At 47.4% G+C, this 15758-nt stretch overlaps 1 protein-coding gene across 2 annotated transcripts in view; it reads right to left on the bottom strand.

Annotated features, from left to right (window-relative positions):
* Positions 1-15758, bottom strand: part of PIAS3 (protein inhibitor of activated STAT 3) — a 49932-nt gene that overhangs the window by 26035 nt on the left and 8139 nt on the right. For both annotated transcript variants that reach the window (XM_063146226.1, XM_063146227.1), the window contains 2 exons: positions 8543-9008; positions 2465-2549 (listed from right to left, as the gene is read on the bottom strand). In XM_063146226.1, coding sequence (XP_063002296.1) covers positions 2465-2549; positions 8543-9008 — 551 coding nt within the window. The remainder of the gene's footprint in view (positions 1-2464; positions 2550-8542; positions 9009-15758) is intronic.

A 15758-nucleotide genomic window follows, 5' to 3' on the forward strand; every position in this document is an offset into this window, starting at 1 on the left:
CTAGTGAGAAACGTGGTGTCTGAACTGAGCCAATGTTTTGTTTGGTTTTTAAATGTCTGCTGCGACACTCACTGCTGGTGCTCTTTTCTGCATGGAATATTTGACTGTAGTCAAATCACAGGCTGTTAATTAACAATATTTAACCAGAGTGCTAACCCTATGATTTATTTAACTTCTTTAATTTAAGAGATTTTTAGCTTGCCTCTGGGGCAGCAATTCCCTCACCAGGCAACTTACAATACTACAGAGCTAGGAAGATACAATTGAAATTGAAAACAGACACAGGCACACATTAGTAGCAGCGGCTAATGACACTTCAGTAGGAATGTCAGAGGTATCCGTCTGGCGTGGGGACGGAGGTCGCTGAGCTTTCATCAGCTCAGTCCCTCAGACTCCAGCTTGTTTCCTCATGAGCTGGTCCAACTCTTGCAGATTTAGAATCATAGAATAGCAGAGCTGGAAGGGGCCTCTAAGGCCATCAAGTCCAACCCCCTGCTCAATGCAGAGATCCACCTTCACGCATCCCTGACAGATGGCTGTCCAGCTGCCTCTTGAAGGCCTCTAGCGTGGGGGAGCCCACAATTTGCCACATTAAAAATAATAATAATAGTAAAACGTAAATAGAAATTTGCACAATCTTCAGATGTAATTTGCACACATATTGCCTGTAATCTTAACCTGCAAATTTATTATTATTATTATTATTATTATTATTATTATTATTATTATTATTACTATAAAACATTAAAACGGTCCCAGATAGCGGAAATACCTGAGGGCACCGCAGAAATTCAACGAGCCCCAAAAGGGCTGGATTTTCCAGGGACGGAATCCCTACTTTTAAACACCAAATGCAGAATGGAATAAATGAGTCCAGGGTTTTGTTTTGTTTAAGATGGCAGAGAACTCCAAAGGCGTGGGGCCACCACTGAGAAAGCCCTATCTCTGGTACCCACCGAATGAATGGGTCTTGATGGTGGGCCAGATAGTAGGGCCTTTGACGCTGATCTTTAATGTTTGGGCAGACCTATACAGGTGTAGGTAGTCCTTCAGGTAATGAGATCTCCAATCACTTAGGACTTTAAAAGCTTTAACCCTGGAGGCTAACTCATCCTACTGTAGTATTGCTTTACTCTGAATGCTGCCCTTACATCATTTCACACACACACACCAGTTTGCACTAACCGCAGTTGACAACCCAAATTATGGTTAGAGCTTTCCAACCAGAGTTTACCAGCCGCTTCCTGGCTTCTGTGTTCTGTCCTGCTCAGCACTCCTGCCTCAAGGTGCAGTTGCAACGACCCTAACATTTGGTTTTGTCAACTGCAACACCAATGAAATCGAAGTTAGTGCAAACCGCTGCAATACACAATTTTTCAATCCTGGTTTGTCAGCCGATTGCAAACCACGGTCGCCAACCTCGGATATCCCAACAAAATGGTTATGAATGAGTGGCTGTGGTTCCCATGTGATGTCTGCACACAGCCATCGCTTCCACATTGCTGTAGAGCAGGGAGAAGCAATTCAATCCCTTTTATTACAGTCAACAGACCAACAACACATATGAAAACACATAATAAATACTTAAAATACATGAAATTAAAACAGAGTATGATTGCATGAAGCCTCCTTAAAGTTCTGTGCTAGAAGCAAAGGAAAGTCCTGCCACCATAACTGATCTGGTAAGGATTGCGTGATTAAGAAATTTAGCAACTTGTTCAGCGGTATGCAGCAGTGGACCCGCAGCAGGGAGAAGCAACAGGGTGTCCTCCAGATGTTTTAGACTACAACTCCCATCAGCCCCAGACATCATGGCCAATGGTAGTGAAGCTAGATGTCGTCCAAAACATCTGGAGGGCACCAGGTTGCTTACCCTGCTTTAGAGTATTTTCATTTTATTTTTACTTTTATTTATTTATAGAGAAGTCTAACTAGAAAACAAGGACATCAGAACATCAGAAGAGCCCTGAGGCTGGATCAGACCGAGGGTCCATCTAGTCCAGCACTCGGTTCACACAGGGGCCAACCAGCTGTCGACTGGGGACCAACAAAGCAGGGCACCGTGCAACAGCACCCTCCCACCCATGTTCCCCAGCAACTGGTGCACACAGGCTTACTGCCTCGAATACTGGAGATAGCACACAACCATCAGGGCTAGTAGCCATCGATAGCCTTCTCCTCCAGGAATCGATCCAACCCCCTTTGAAAGCCGTCCAAATGGGTGGCCATCACCACATCTTGTGGCAGTGAGTTCCATCATTTCACTCTGCGCTGTGTGAAGAAGTCCTTCCTTTGATCTGTCCTGAATCCCCCACCCATCAGCTTCATGGGATGACCCCCTTTGGGTTCTAGTATTATGGGAGAAAAATGTCTCCCAGTCCACGTTCTCCGCACCAGGCATCGTTTTGTCCACCTCGATCAAGTCTCCCCTGAGCCACCTTTTTTTCTCCAAGCTTCCCCTTACCGAGAGGTGAGGATCTGCTGCACCTGCTGAGGGGTCAGGGCAAAGGTGAAATGAGCCTCTTCGAACCTCTGGCTGTTCACGGAAGCTGCAAAGAGAGAAGGCGCAGAGGCCAAGCGGCAGTCAGACCTCGCAGATGCCCAACACAACGGGATTATGCCAGCAAACCTGGGGGCGACCTCCTTCCCTGCAGCGTCTCAGAGGACGGACATTCAGCATCTTCTTGCCACCCTCCCCCACTACAGCAGTAAAGGTTTGGGGGGGGGGGTAATTGATGGGGTAATTTTGACTACGTATTACGAGAAGGAGCTAGAGAACTGGCTTCACCCCTCTCTGCCAGATGGAAGACACAGCTCCGAGTGACAGCTCCCCCAGACTGCTGGTTCTAGCCTCAGCGCCCAGAGACCACAGGGCCGCTGGGAGGTTGCAGCCCCCAACACCACCGGCTTCCCATCACAGGAAAGGCAAGACCGACCTAGCCCCATGCATCAGCCAGACAAAGAACAGCAGCAGGGAGCTCATCTTGCCCTTCCCTGCTAGAGAGAACACCGAAAGAACTGGGGCCACAGCTAGACCTAAGGTTTATCCTGCGATCATCCAGGGTTCGCCCCTGCCTGAGCACTGGATCCCCTGTGTGTCACCTAGATGAACAGGTTTGACCCCTCTACGATCCAGGGATAACCCTTAGGTCTAGCTATGGCCTGTGAAACTTAAAACTGGTTCCTGCGTTTCCCCCCCCCCCCCTTCCCAGTGCCTTTTCCTTTTGTGTCGTGTCTTTTCGACAGCACGCCTGAGGGCAGGGATTACCTTAATATTAATCTTTGTAAGCTGCTCCGGGACCCTGCGTTGAGTTTGGGTTCTGGTTCTGCCAGGTCTAAATCGTAAGTGAGGTTCTTTTGGGTATCAAAATGAAACAAGCAACTTGTGTAAAAAGTTTTACAGTTTATTGATGGGAAATGGATGCAGAATATATACGTGCAAAGGAAGTTAGCGCCTCCTTCCAGCTAATCAGGCTCTCATAGCTGGGTGTCTATCGAGGGGGGCGGAGATAAGACAGAAGCCGTCCCTTTGAGCCACGGCAGGTTCTCCAGGCCGGTTGCACGGTTCCTCCTGGAGCGAGGCTGAAGCATGAAGCCGGTGCAGCGGATCTTATAGGCTCTCCTGCTAAGTACCTGCCTCTCTGTCAGGAGCTGACAGGCTGCATCCCGCCCCCCTCTCAGAAGGAGCAGGGGGGGCTCCCTCTTGCAAGTTCTCAAAGCATCTCAGCTTGGGAAAATAATTGGCCTGGTTAGAAGCAAAAACCTCCCAGCTCATCCAGAGTTAAGACTCTATGAGAAATGGGTGACATAACTATGAGAGGCCCACCCAGGGAATGAGGCCTGCCCTTGTCAGCTAAAGCCTGCTAAAATCCTTCTCACGGTGTGAGGCTACACAGGTCTCTTAGCAGCATTTGGAACTCTGTGAAGTCCGTATGTCTGCTCACTTACAAACTCACTGCAGACCCTTTTCTGGCTGAAGAGTCGGGGTAAAAATGCTGTAAATAAATGTTAAAATATTATTAGGTTTTAACCACAGAATGCACCCTGCCTAGCATGAAGAGGCTCTTCCCTCTCTTGGCCTAGTTTCTCCGTGGCTTCGTTCTCTCTCTCCCTCAGCCCAAGAATCGAAAGAATGTGGGGGCCCGGGATAGAGAGCAACATTCCAGCACCTCCCGGACTCTGCAGGTGCCTTTGCTGGCTGCAACCTCCAAGACCAAGCCAACAGTCCCAGCTCAAAGGATCAACAGCCGTCTAAAACACTACTACTGCACTACCACACCTCCACCAGGAAGACGGCCAAGGACCCAGTCCTTTCTCACTCCCATTTACACTGCAGGGGGAATAGCTCACCCTTGATGAAACAGCATTTCTTAAGAATATTTGTACAGATATTGTAGAGAGAGGCTGATTCTCTCTACAATATGATCGTCTGCCCATATCAGGAGCGGGGAGACTTCAAGCGTGTGAAATATCCTTCGTCAGAAACTCGTAACGATTTACTGCAGGTTGCCCAGAGATCCACCAACAGAACCCATTTTTCCTTCTGTCTACCTCTGACCTATATTCCTGAGAGGTATTTCTCCAATCCCCCCCCCCCCGCAATTTCTGTCCCCCACCCCACCCGAAAACCGCCAGGAAAATGGCCTTTTTCAATGGCATCAAAACGTCCGGACAATTTACATCTCTAATTATATCTGAGCTGTCATTTGTTCCAGCTATGTTACTCACTATACCGGGACATCAATTCAGAGCACGAACCCCTATTTATTTCAACTAACCACAGTCCCCCACAGTCTAAAGCAAAAGTTATCTCTTTCTTGCATATCCTAAAGCAAGAGTCTTTGTTAATTTCCTAAAACACTGCAGCTTTCTTTCAGAAAAGAGAGATTTTCTAGTCCTCTGTCTGGGACGTGAGCTTGGAACATATCTTCTTCTCAGAAAGACACTGCTTAAATCCTAAAGTGGAGGGGAGACTGCAGTTGGGTTCACACAACAAGCTAACCCACACTCAGTGGTCGAGTATGGGTTGTTCTGAATTACGGGTGGTTTGTGGAAGTTAGCGTGTTGTCCAAACCCAAGACATTTTCCATAGGGAGGCTTGTTAACCATGCAGTGTGGTTTATTAACCATCTTGAATGACCCAACAGCAAGGAGACTTGTTCGAGAAAAATAAGCCACAATGCATGATTAACAAGCCACCCTGGCTGCATTCAGACAACAAGTTAACCCATGCTTCAATAAACAAACCACAGTTCAAAAACAACACACACTCAATCCCATACAATCCACCCCACACACTCAGGTCCTCTAGGAAGAATCTACTTCAGTCAGCAAAAACTAGATTAACAACCATTACCCAGAGGACCTTCTCTTCTGCTGCTCCCAGACTGTGGAATGGCCTGCCGGAGGAGACTCATCAACTTAACAGTCTACCAGCATTTAAGAAAGCTATAAAGACTGATCTCTTCCGGCAGGCCTATCCAGTGTAATTTTAGGACATTTTTAAAATGATCATAGAATCATAGAATAGCAGAGTTGGAAGGGGCCTACAAGGCCATCGAGTCCAACCCCCTGCTCAAGGCAGGAATCCACCCTAAAGCATCCCTGACAGATGGCTGTCCAGCTGCCTCTTGAATGCCTCTAGTGTGGGAGAGCCCACAACCTCCCTAGGTCACTGATTCCATTGTCAAACTGCTCTAACAGTCAGGAAGTTTTTCCTGATGTCCAGCTGGAATCTGGCTTCCTTTAACTTGAGCCCGTTATGCTGTGTCCTGCACTGTGGGAGGATCAAGAAGAGATCCTGGCCCTCCTCTGTGTGACAACCTTTTAAGTATTTGAAGAGTGCTATCATGTCTCCCCTCAATCTTCTCTTCTCCAGGATAATAAATAAATAAAATAAAATAAAATAAAATAAAATAAAATAAAATAATAATAAATAAATAAATAAATAAATAAATAAATAAATAAAATTAAATCAAAGCCCATCGACTCAGGGACACAGGGACCTTGGGCACCTTTGCCATTTGAGATTTCAGAATATTAAGCGGCGTAAAAGTAATATAAATAATAAATAAATAAATTTGCTTCACAAACTTTCAACCAAACACCTTCCCATGTTTCAGAGCAGTCAGAACAAACCTAGTAACTCCCATTTATTACATATATTTCCTCGCAAGGCGCTCAAGGGAATGTTCTCCCTCCAACTCTGCGGCATAGCAGCTAGAGTGTTGGACTGGGAGTCGGGAGATCCGGGTTCGAGTCCCCACTTGGCCATGGAAACCCACTGGGTGACTTTGGGCTGGTCACAGACTCTCAGCCCAACCTACCTCACAGGGTTGTTGTTGTGAGGATAAAATGGAGAGGAGGATTATTTATTCACTTATGTACGCCACCTTGGATTCATTGGAGGGGGAAAAGGCGGGATATAAATTCAATAATAAATAAATAAATAAACTCTCATGTTATCCTCACAACATCCCTGTTTTGAGGTAGGTTAGGCTGAGAGATAGGGACAAGCCCTAAGGTGTCCCAGGGAGATCTCTGTGGCCAACTGAGTATTTGAACCAGGATGGCCCGAATCCTAGGCCAACACTCTAACCAGTATTTCACACTGCTGTCCGTAATGGACTCTCAATAATCCACAGCCCTAGCCTACCCAGGATGGCTGTTGTTAGTTACTGCTATCAAGAACATAATGGCAGATTTTCGATAATGGCAAAGACATAACGGTCTTTCAACAAGGGCTATACAAAATAAAATTTTCAAAGTAACTTCATGCACGTGTTATTTTCAATGAAATGACGGAACAGAGCAAGGCAGGGAGCTCAAAACTGTGTTAGAGGAGCTGATTGGGAGGGGGGGAGCGAAGTGTAGCCCCCCCCCCTTTCCCCAATTCAGACCATGTGCAATTACCCATCAACACCATCTTTCTCTGGGCAGTTTACTGGTTCTAGACAGAAGCTCGCTTCACTCTGTATGACAAAATCATTCACAAACCACAGTATGCAAACATGAACTGTGATTTCCAATTCGGGTTTGCCAGACAAACAAACCACGGTTCGTCCATCTGCGTAGACGCTGCTGGAAATGAATGGCAGACGAACAGCGCAATCGTAAAAATCCTTACCCCGAAGTAAGTGCCGTTTGGTTCAATTGGGCTTACTCCCAAGTAAATGCATATAGGATGGTAACCTAAATGGACCTTTGGCCTGATTCAGCAGAGATTTCTTACGTTCTCTGGATCCTTACCTGGGTTTTGGACTGATGTCTGGGTGGAGCCAGAACGAATATTGTTGACAACAGAGTGGTATGCGCACCATAGGAACGTCACAGGAGCCCTGATGCTGGATCAGACCCCATCTAGTCCAGCCCTCTGTTCACACAGGGGCCAACCAGCCATCGGCCAGGGATGAACAAGCAGGACAAGGTGCAACAGCACCCTCCCGCCCATGTTCCCCAGCAACTGGTGCACACAGGCTTACTGCCTCTGCTACTGGAGGTAACACATAGCCATTCTCCTCCAGGAATTTATCCAACCCTCCTTTTAAAGCCATCACATCTTGCGGCAGTGAATTCCATAGTTCCACTTTGCACTGTGTGAAGAAGTCCTTGCTTTTGTCTGTCCTGAATCTCCCACCAATCAGCTTCATGGGGTGACCTCTTTGGGTCCTAGTATTTTGAGAGAGGGCGAAAAATGTCTCCTCTCCACATCAGGCACAATTTTGAACCCCTCTATCATGTCTCCCCCTTAGCCTCCTTTTTCCATGCTAAACAATCCCAGCTGTTGCAAACTTCCCTCAAAGGCAGAAACCCCTTTATTTCCACATGATAATAATGATGATAATGAAGATAATAATTCTAAATAGTAACATTACAGTTGTTATGAGACAGCAAACAGTGAGGGAGGAAGCAGCAGCCAGGCACCTCTCCGTCGTGCCTGGGTCCAGCTCCAGCTGAGAGCCCCCTCCCTCCTGCTGTCACCTGTAACTGCTGAACTTTGCAACTAAGTTTGTAGCGCCTGAATTTGCTTTCCTTTTCCCCCTCCTCCTCCTCCCTCCCAATCCCCTTTCCTTTTGTGTCATGTCTTTTAGATTGTAAGCCTGTGGGCAGGGACTGTCAAGAAATACTTTTGTAAGCCGCCGTGAGAGCCTTTTTTGGCTGAATGGCGGCATAAAAATCCTTAAATAAATAAATAAATAACCTCTGCAAATACTCTGAACATACCATAACTGTTTACAATGTAATTTTAATATATCCAAAAGCTTTGAACTGTGCCACGGGTCCTGCCAACTCCCCCCCCCCTCGAGTAAAATGTCTCTTCCACCCCACTGAAATCTTGGAGGGTGTACCTGCCAGTGGGCCAAGAGGCCCGTACACAGTTTGAAAAATACCGTCTCTCCCTATCCATGGCATTTGGGCAGAGGAAGTGAGCAAGCTTCCGAACTCCACAGAACTCTTCCTTCCCACCCCGTGAAACCCACGCTTCAGTCTAGCAACAGCAGGAAACAACAGGTCAGTGGAGAGGGCAGCTCAGAGCACTTACCCAAGGTGGTGGGCTTGATGAGTTCATCGTAGACGTCGTAAAAGGGCAGCCGCCTCATTTTGACGTCCGGATGCACCGGATGGATGGGGGGTGAGAGGTGTGGAACGTCCGCCTCGTGTTTGGGTCCCAACATTGGCACCGGGGGCAACATGCCAGCCGGCACGGCGGAGGCCACCGACCCGTTATCGTAGGGCAGGTGGCACATGGCACCCGGGGTCAGCGCCGTGGCCGACGGCAGCTGTCCTGCCTGGAGGTGAAGCATGGATAAGTCCGACGGGGTGAGGATTTTCCGGGGGAACCGTCTCCGGTACAACTCCTTGATTTTCATCTGAACCGCCGGGCTGCAGCCAGACTTCAGCAACTGCAAAGCCTTGGTGAGCAGCTCATGCTTCCGCCCGCTCTTGTTTCGGCCCGCAAAACCCAGAAGCACTTGGAGCTCTGACACTCTAAAGCTCATAACCATGTGCTGGAAGCCGGGGGGTGGGGGGAGAGAGAGGGGGGGGGGGGAGAGAAAGAAACAGATGCTGTTAGAAGCTTACAGATTTGGAGACACCCCCACCCCCACCTCCAGGTGATTTCAGCCGGCCTCTAACATTCAAGGCCTCTGGCACCATTGACATGAGAGCTGTCCGCCTACCATCCCACCCAGCCAGATTCTAGACACACAACCTGCAACTCCATCCCCACAGTCAAGAGGACGGAGCACTTCCCCTAGGAGCAAAGACTTGGGGGAGCCTTTAAAATTTGAAGGGGGAGGGGGGGGGGGAGAGAGAGAGAGAGAGAAACCTGAAGGCGACAAAGGCTGCTGAAGTTACACCTCGTACAGACAGAGGTTTTTCTGTCTTCAAACTAGAAAGTCAGGGCTCACTCAAGAGAGCTGACTGGCAGCCAGCTCGTGCACTTTCACGGCTCGAAAAAGCAGAGGCTGTAGTCCTCAAGACTTCACCAAGGGGCTTAAAAATATGTGGGCATCAGCTGTTGTTATCGCAGAAGCCAAAGCCGGGCCAAATGGGATTTCCAGCTGTTAGGGGAGGGGTGGATTTTGTTTGATGAGTGGGCAGTGGAACTCCTGGGCCTGAGTATGACCAGGGGTCAGGCCCAGAGAAGCAAAAGCAGGGGGAAGGGGGAAGATTCGGGGGGGGGGAACCTCCCCACCACCCATCTCTCCACAACCAAGGTCAGAAATTGGAAATGTTTAAAAAAAATGGGAGGGGGGGGCACACATTGAACATTCACGAAACATTTTCTCTTCCAGACTGGCAAGTAAAATGGGTCATAAAATAAGAAGCCACACAGCCTTATCCACACCGCTGCAAATCTCTTGGCTCCAAAGCTCTGAAATAGCAACGCAGGCGATGATAGCCTCGCTGCGCTCGACTGGAAACGTTCTCGGGACTGGAAAAATTCTTACAGCCGCCACTGAACACAGAACATCTTCAGGAGTGCATCAAAGAATCTGCTGAGGATACTGCTCACGCAAAGCCTTTGTACTTCCTTGACTTCTTTTGCTCCAGATTCCTCCGTCTTCACATGCCCACGCGCACACACACAACGCATGATCAAGGAATAAACTTAGCAGGTTTCAATTCACACAAACCTTCCATTTCCTCTAATTAGTGAAATACATTTAACTTGTTCTAGTAATTTCAAGGAGACGGGGGGGGGGTGTAGTGTTTACAGTGTAGGACAAAGTCTGGGGAGTCCTGGGTTCAAATTCTTGCTTAGCCATGAAGGTCCCTTGGGACAGGTGCTTCCTCTTAGCCTAAACTAGCTCACAAGGTTGTTTTGAAGTAAAATGAAGACAGGGACAACCGGGGCACGCGCCATTTACGGAACAGAAATGTAATAAATACATAAATATTACGACTGGGTTCACACAACACACTAACGCAACTTGTGGGTTGTTGGTGAACCGTGGGTTATCACATTGTCTGAACGCAGAGCTTTTCCCGCAGGGTGGGCTATCGTGTTGTCTCAGTGCAGTGCGTTTCAGCTGGGTTGCTTGTTAACCATGCACTGGTGGCTTGTTAACCACCCTGAACAACCCAACAAGAAGCCGTGGGTTCTCAAGCTGGCTTGTTCAAGAAAAATACACCACCCTGCGTCGTTAACAAGCGGAAAACACGCTGCATTCAGGCAACATAATAACCTACCCTGTGAAAAATGCTCTGCGTTCAGACAACACGCTAACCCATGGTGGGTTAGTGTGTTCTGTTACTCCAGCCACTATTTACTGGTATAAAGCTGGATATAAAGCTTACATAAATCAGGACGGCTAAATTTGTCTGTCTACGTTTACTATGATGCTTGCACTCTGCAAGTTTACTCATAAGCAAGTCCTACTGAATTCAGTGGGGCTTACTCCAAGGTAAATGAACACAGGGCAGCAGCCTTGCTGTATACGTTGATGAAATAATATCTAATGTTTCCGCAGTTATAAAGCGTAACTGAATATCCACACTTTATCACTCTCAATTATATTATAAGAGGTTCATTTTCTGAGTTCTCCAGAAATAAGAGTTTCTTATTTCCAAAGCCTAGATAATGTTTCAAAGCCCAGATAATAAATTCTTCCTTTGTTTACTGCAATAGTGATCATTTCTATTTTCTTCCTGTTTCCCCAAAGGGCAAGAATTCCACCGCTAACTCTGGGTACGGCTGTGTGGTTGTTTGTTTAAATGAAGGCATTTATATTTTTAAATATCATAAATATAACAATACAGTTTTAGGAACAAGTTACACGTAGCGTAGTAAGTTTAGGTTGATTCAGAATGTGCTGCACGCAAAATGTCTGGGAATGTTACGTCCCCAGCCAGCCCTGGCTTCCTGACGGCCTCTTCAACGCTGCCACCTGCTTCCCATTATGTGAGATTATAAACTAAACCATCCCAAAATATAGAGGGGGGGGTGGGGGGGGAGGCGGCAACAGATATGCACCATAATGTTCATTCAAAAGTCACGAAAGCTATGCTTGGAGATTCATTTTCTCTGAGCTGGTTCACCAGGGCTCAGTGTCAGGCAGCTTAATTTTTATTTGTTTCTTACATTTATATCCTGACTTTCCTCCAAGGAGTCCCTTTTCTCCTCACAACAACCCTGCGAGGTAGGTGAGGCTGGAAGTCAGCGCCTGGTCCGAAGTCGCCCAGTGAACGTCATGGCTGTGGGGGGACTAGAACTCGATTCTCCCAAATCCCAGTCCAACATTCTAACTACGGCATTGCACAGGCTGTCTTTATATTTCCTCACTCATTTTTAGGCTGCACATGTTCAACTGTCAAGTTCCCCAAAACTCAAAGGGGCCGAACCGAAGATTTAAGGCAGCCGAAGGGATGAATTCCATTTTTGGAGAAGCTCTTTCAGGACCAAAGGCAAACAGGGTGGGTGCGTGGGTAGGAGAACAGGCAAAAGTGAAAGGGGTTGACAATCCCCCACCCCCCAAAATCCCATTGTTAGCAATTGAAAGTAAGAAGCGTATCTACTCAGAAGGAAGCATGAGACAGTCTACTCAGAAATAAGCAGGACCGGCCCCTGCGTGTCTACTCAGATGTAAGCAGGAAAGAATCACTCAGCAGTTCTTTCAAATAACATCAAAAATACCAAATCTCTGCAGATCTACACACAAGCAAGGTGGACCGGCCTCTGTGCACCTACTAAGATGTAAGCAGGGCTGATTCACTCAGCAGTATTTTCAAGCAGCATCCCAAATACCAAGGCTTTGCGTGGCTACTCGGAAGCAAACAGGACAACGTTCAGGCGGATGCAGCACTGAATCACTCAGTGGGTGATTCACTTCCCTGGGCCCTCTCCCTAGCAGTGAAAACCTCTGATCAGCAGCTGATCGGAGCTAAGTGCCTCCCACTGCTAGATACAAAGAAAGGGGGCAGTTTTCAGTGCTAAGCAGGGGAGATCTCCGATCAGCTGCTGATCAGAGAGAAGAACTTCTCTCTCAGTGGCAGAGAGGAAAAGCCAGGGGAAGAAGCTCTTGGGAAGGATGGGGACTCCCCCCCCCCGACCCCACAACAAGCCAAAGGTCTCTCATCCCTGATTTAAGGGGGAATGCTTCATAGTAAACTTTGTCGAGAATGGGCTGGAAGTCAAGGGTGGCACCTGCCCAGTCAGGGGAAGTGTCTGACTATGCTGGTGACCTCAGGGTGGAGCCTGATGGACATGGGGAGGGGGGACACTTTCCAAACGAACAGAAAAAAGCTGCCCCCTTGGTCGTGTCCACTTGCCTTGAGACTGCACTCCTCACCCTGGGGCCCTTGGGAATAAGGCTAAAACGTCAAGCAAACGCTAGGCTCAGCTGACTGAATGCTCTTTGATACCAATATAAATACAATCCCTTCACCTAGAAAACTAGCATAGCAGGGGAAAGTGCTCATTTTCTGTTTGCAGCAGCAGGGACTGCTGGCTTAACCACTCCGCTACCGGCAGTTCCCAAACTATAAGCTGGAACCCAATCTTAAGCATGCTTACTTGCAAGGAAATTCCACTCTTCTCAGTCCAGCTTGCTTCCAGGTATGCATAGGACGGAAGCATAAGTAAGGCGCATTTACAGTGAACCCAACGCACTGACAGAAGAGCTTGCCCAAAGCATGTGCATGAGTTACAATCCTGGGCCTGTCTCCTTATAAATCAAAACAGCGGCTTGTCATCTTCCGGTGTCTCACCTTTGCCTCTATCCAAGACGTTGCTGCCAAAATAATTCAAGTGTCTCACTGTTCCAAGCAAACCACGTCTCTGCTAAAGTATCTACACTGGCTTCCAGTTCACTCCCAGATCCAGCACTACCTTCAAAGTCCACCATGACCTTATATTCCCATACCCTGAAACATCCCCGCCTCCGCCTGTAACCTTCACTCGTCACGCTCCCATCTGAAGGTCTGCTGCTCCCTCAAACAACTGCTGTTTCTCCCCGTGAGCCTGGAACTGCCTCCCCGTGCGATCCCACCTCTTACTTCCTTCAAAACGCTGCTTTCAATGAAGAACTTTGGCACAAACTTGCTTTCTGCACAGTGGATTAATGCTTTGCCTCAATGCTGTGCATTTCCTGCAGGGTGGGTTATCATGTTGTCTGAACGCAGCGCATTCTACGCATGGTGGCTTGTTAACCATGCAGTGCGGTTTATTTTTCTCGAACAAGCCCCCTCGAGAATCCATGCCTTGTTGTTGGGGTGTTTCATGGTGGTTAACGAGCAACCCTGCGGAAAATGCACTGCGTTCAGACAACACGATAACCCATAGTTCAATAACAACCCATACTAAGTGGGTTAACGTGTTGTGTTAGAGCAGTGGTTCTCAACCTTCCTCATGCCGCGACCCTTTAATATAGTTCCTCATGTTGTGGTGACCCCCAACCATAAAATTATTTTCGTTCTTCTCTACACGATCCATTGTCATGGGATGGTTTGCTAATGAAAATAATACATAACAATAGCTTTAATAATACAAAAGATGATACATGACATAGTTCAGTCAATACAGTTTCCTAAACCATCGGAAATATGTGTTTTCCGATGGTCTTAGGCGACCCCTGTGAAAGGGTCATTCGACCCCCAAAGGGGTCCCGACCCACAGGTTGAGAACCGCTGTGTTAGAGGCATTCAAGAGGCAGCTGGACAACCATCTGTCAGGGATGCTTTAGGGTGGATTCCTGCATTGAGGAGGGGGGTTGGACTCCATGGCCTTGTAGGCCCCTTCCAACTCTGCTCTTCTATTATTCTATGTAAAGCCAGCCAATATCTTATTAACCATGCAGAGAACTTTTTTTGGACTGAAGAGTGGAGTTAAAATACTGCAAATAAATATATAAATCACAAGCACCGTACACGTTGATAAAACTTTACAAATAAATTACTGTAAATTATTTTCGGAGTGGCTTGGCCCCTGTGAGGGCAGGCAATTCATTACCCTTGCACATTCTAAAAGTAAGCGTTCCAGCTTTGCCCCTAATTTTAATTTAGAGGGAAAGTGCAGCTCACCTATCGGAAATTTTGGAATTGCCGAGTTAATCCTAACCCTATGAACTGTCCAATTTTGGGACTGAAATTGGACAAATTTAAAGGAGAAAAAAAAATCATCAAAGTAAACCGTTTGCAGCCTCATTAGTCATCTACTTAAAAACAACAACGCAGATTCACTAGAGCCACAACCAATATTAATCTCCACCCAACAATAGCTGAGTTGTTCTGAAATCAGACACATGAAAACGTAAGGCTCAAATCTGCACAGACGGTTGTAAGTCCAGCATTTCTGCACCAAGAAGCACCTTATGACTGAAATATAACGCCAGCGCCTTTGGGGCAGGGTCAGAATTAGAATTGTGCCCTAGGAGATGTCTGCTTTCTTCCCAACAAAAGCAAGCATTTTCCATTCTTCTAATTAACCCTACATCCCAACAACCCAGGACCAGGGCTCCTGAGTTGTTTCAGGAAGTAGAAGCCAGAATGCTTGCACGCACTCACAAACAGCAATACTACAAACGAGAAGGATCTTGGAATTGTTGTAGATCGCAAGCTGAATATGAGCCAACAGTGCGATATGGCTGCAAGAAAGGCAAATGCTATTTTGGGCTGCATTAATGGAAGTATAGCTTCCAAATCATGTGAGGTACTGGTTCCTCTCTATTCGGCCCTGGTTAGGCTTCATCTAGAGTATTGCGTCCAGTTCTGGGCTCCACAATTCAAGAAGGACGCTGACAAGCTGGAGCGTGTTCAGAAGAGGGCAACCAGGATGATCAGCGGTCTGGAAACAAAGCCCTATGAAGAGAGACTGTAAGAACTGGGCATGTTTAGCCTGGAGAAGAGAAGATTGAGGGGAGACATGATAGCCCTCTTCAAATACTTAAAAGGTTGTCACACGGAGGGCCAGGATCTCTTCTCGATCCTCCCAGAGTGCAGGACACGGAATAAGGGGATCAAGTTACAGGAAGCCAGATTCCAGCTGGACATCAGGAAAAACTTCCTGACTGTTAGAGCAGTACGACAATGGAATCAGTTACCTAGGGAGGTTGTGGGCTCTCCCACACTAGAGGCCTTCAAGAGGCAGCTGGACAAGCATCTGTCAGGGATGTGTTAGGGTGGATTCCTGCATTGAGCAGGGGGTTGGACTCGATGGCCTTGTAGGCCCCTTCCAACTCTGCTATTCTATGATTCTATGATTCTATGATTCCTGCATTGAGCAGGGGGTTGGACTCGATGGCCTTGTAGGCCCCTTC

The sequence above is a fragment of the Elgaria multicarinata genome, chromosome 21, assembly GCF_023053635.1.
Source record: "Elgaria multicarinata webbii isolate HBS135686 ecotype San Diego chromosome 21, rElgMul1.1.pri, whole genome shotgun sequence".
NCBI lineage: Eukaryota > Metazoa > Chordata > Lepidosauria > Squamata > Anguidae > Elgaria > Elgaria multicarinata.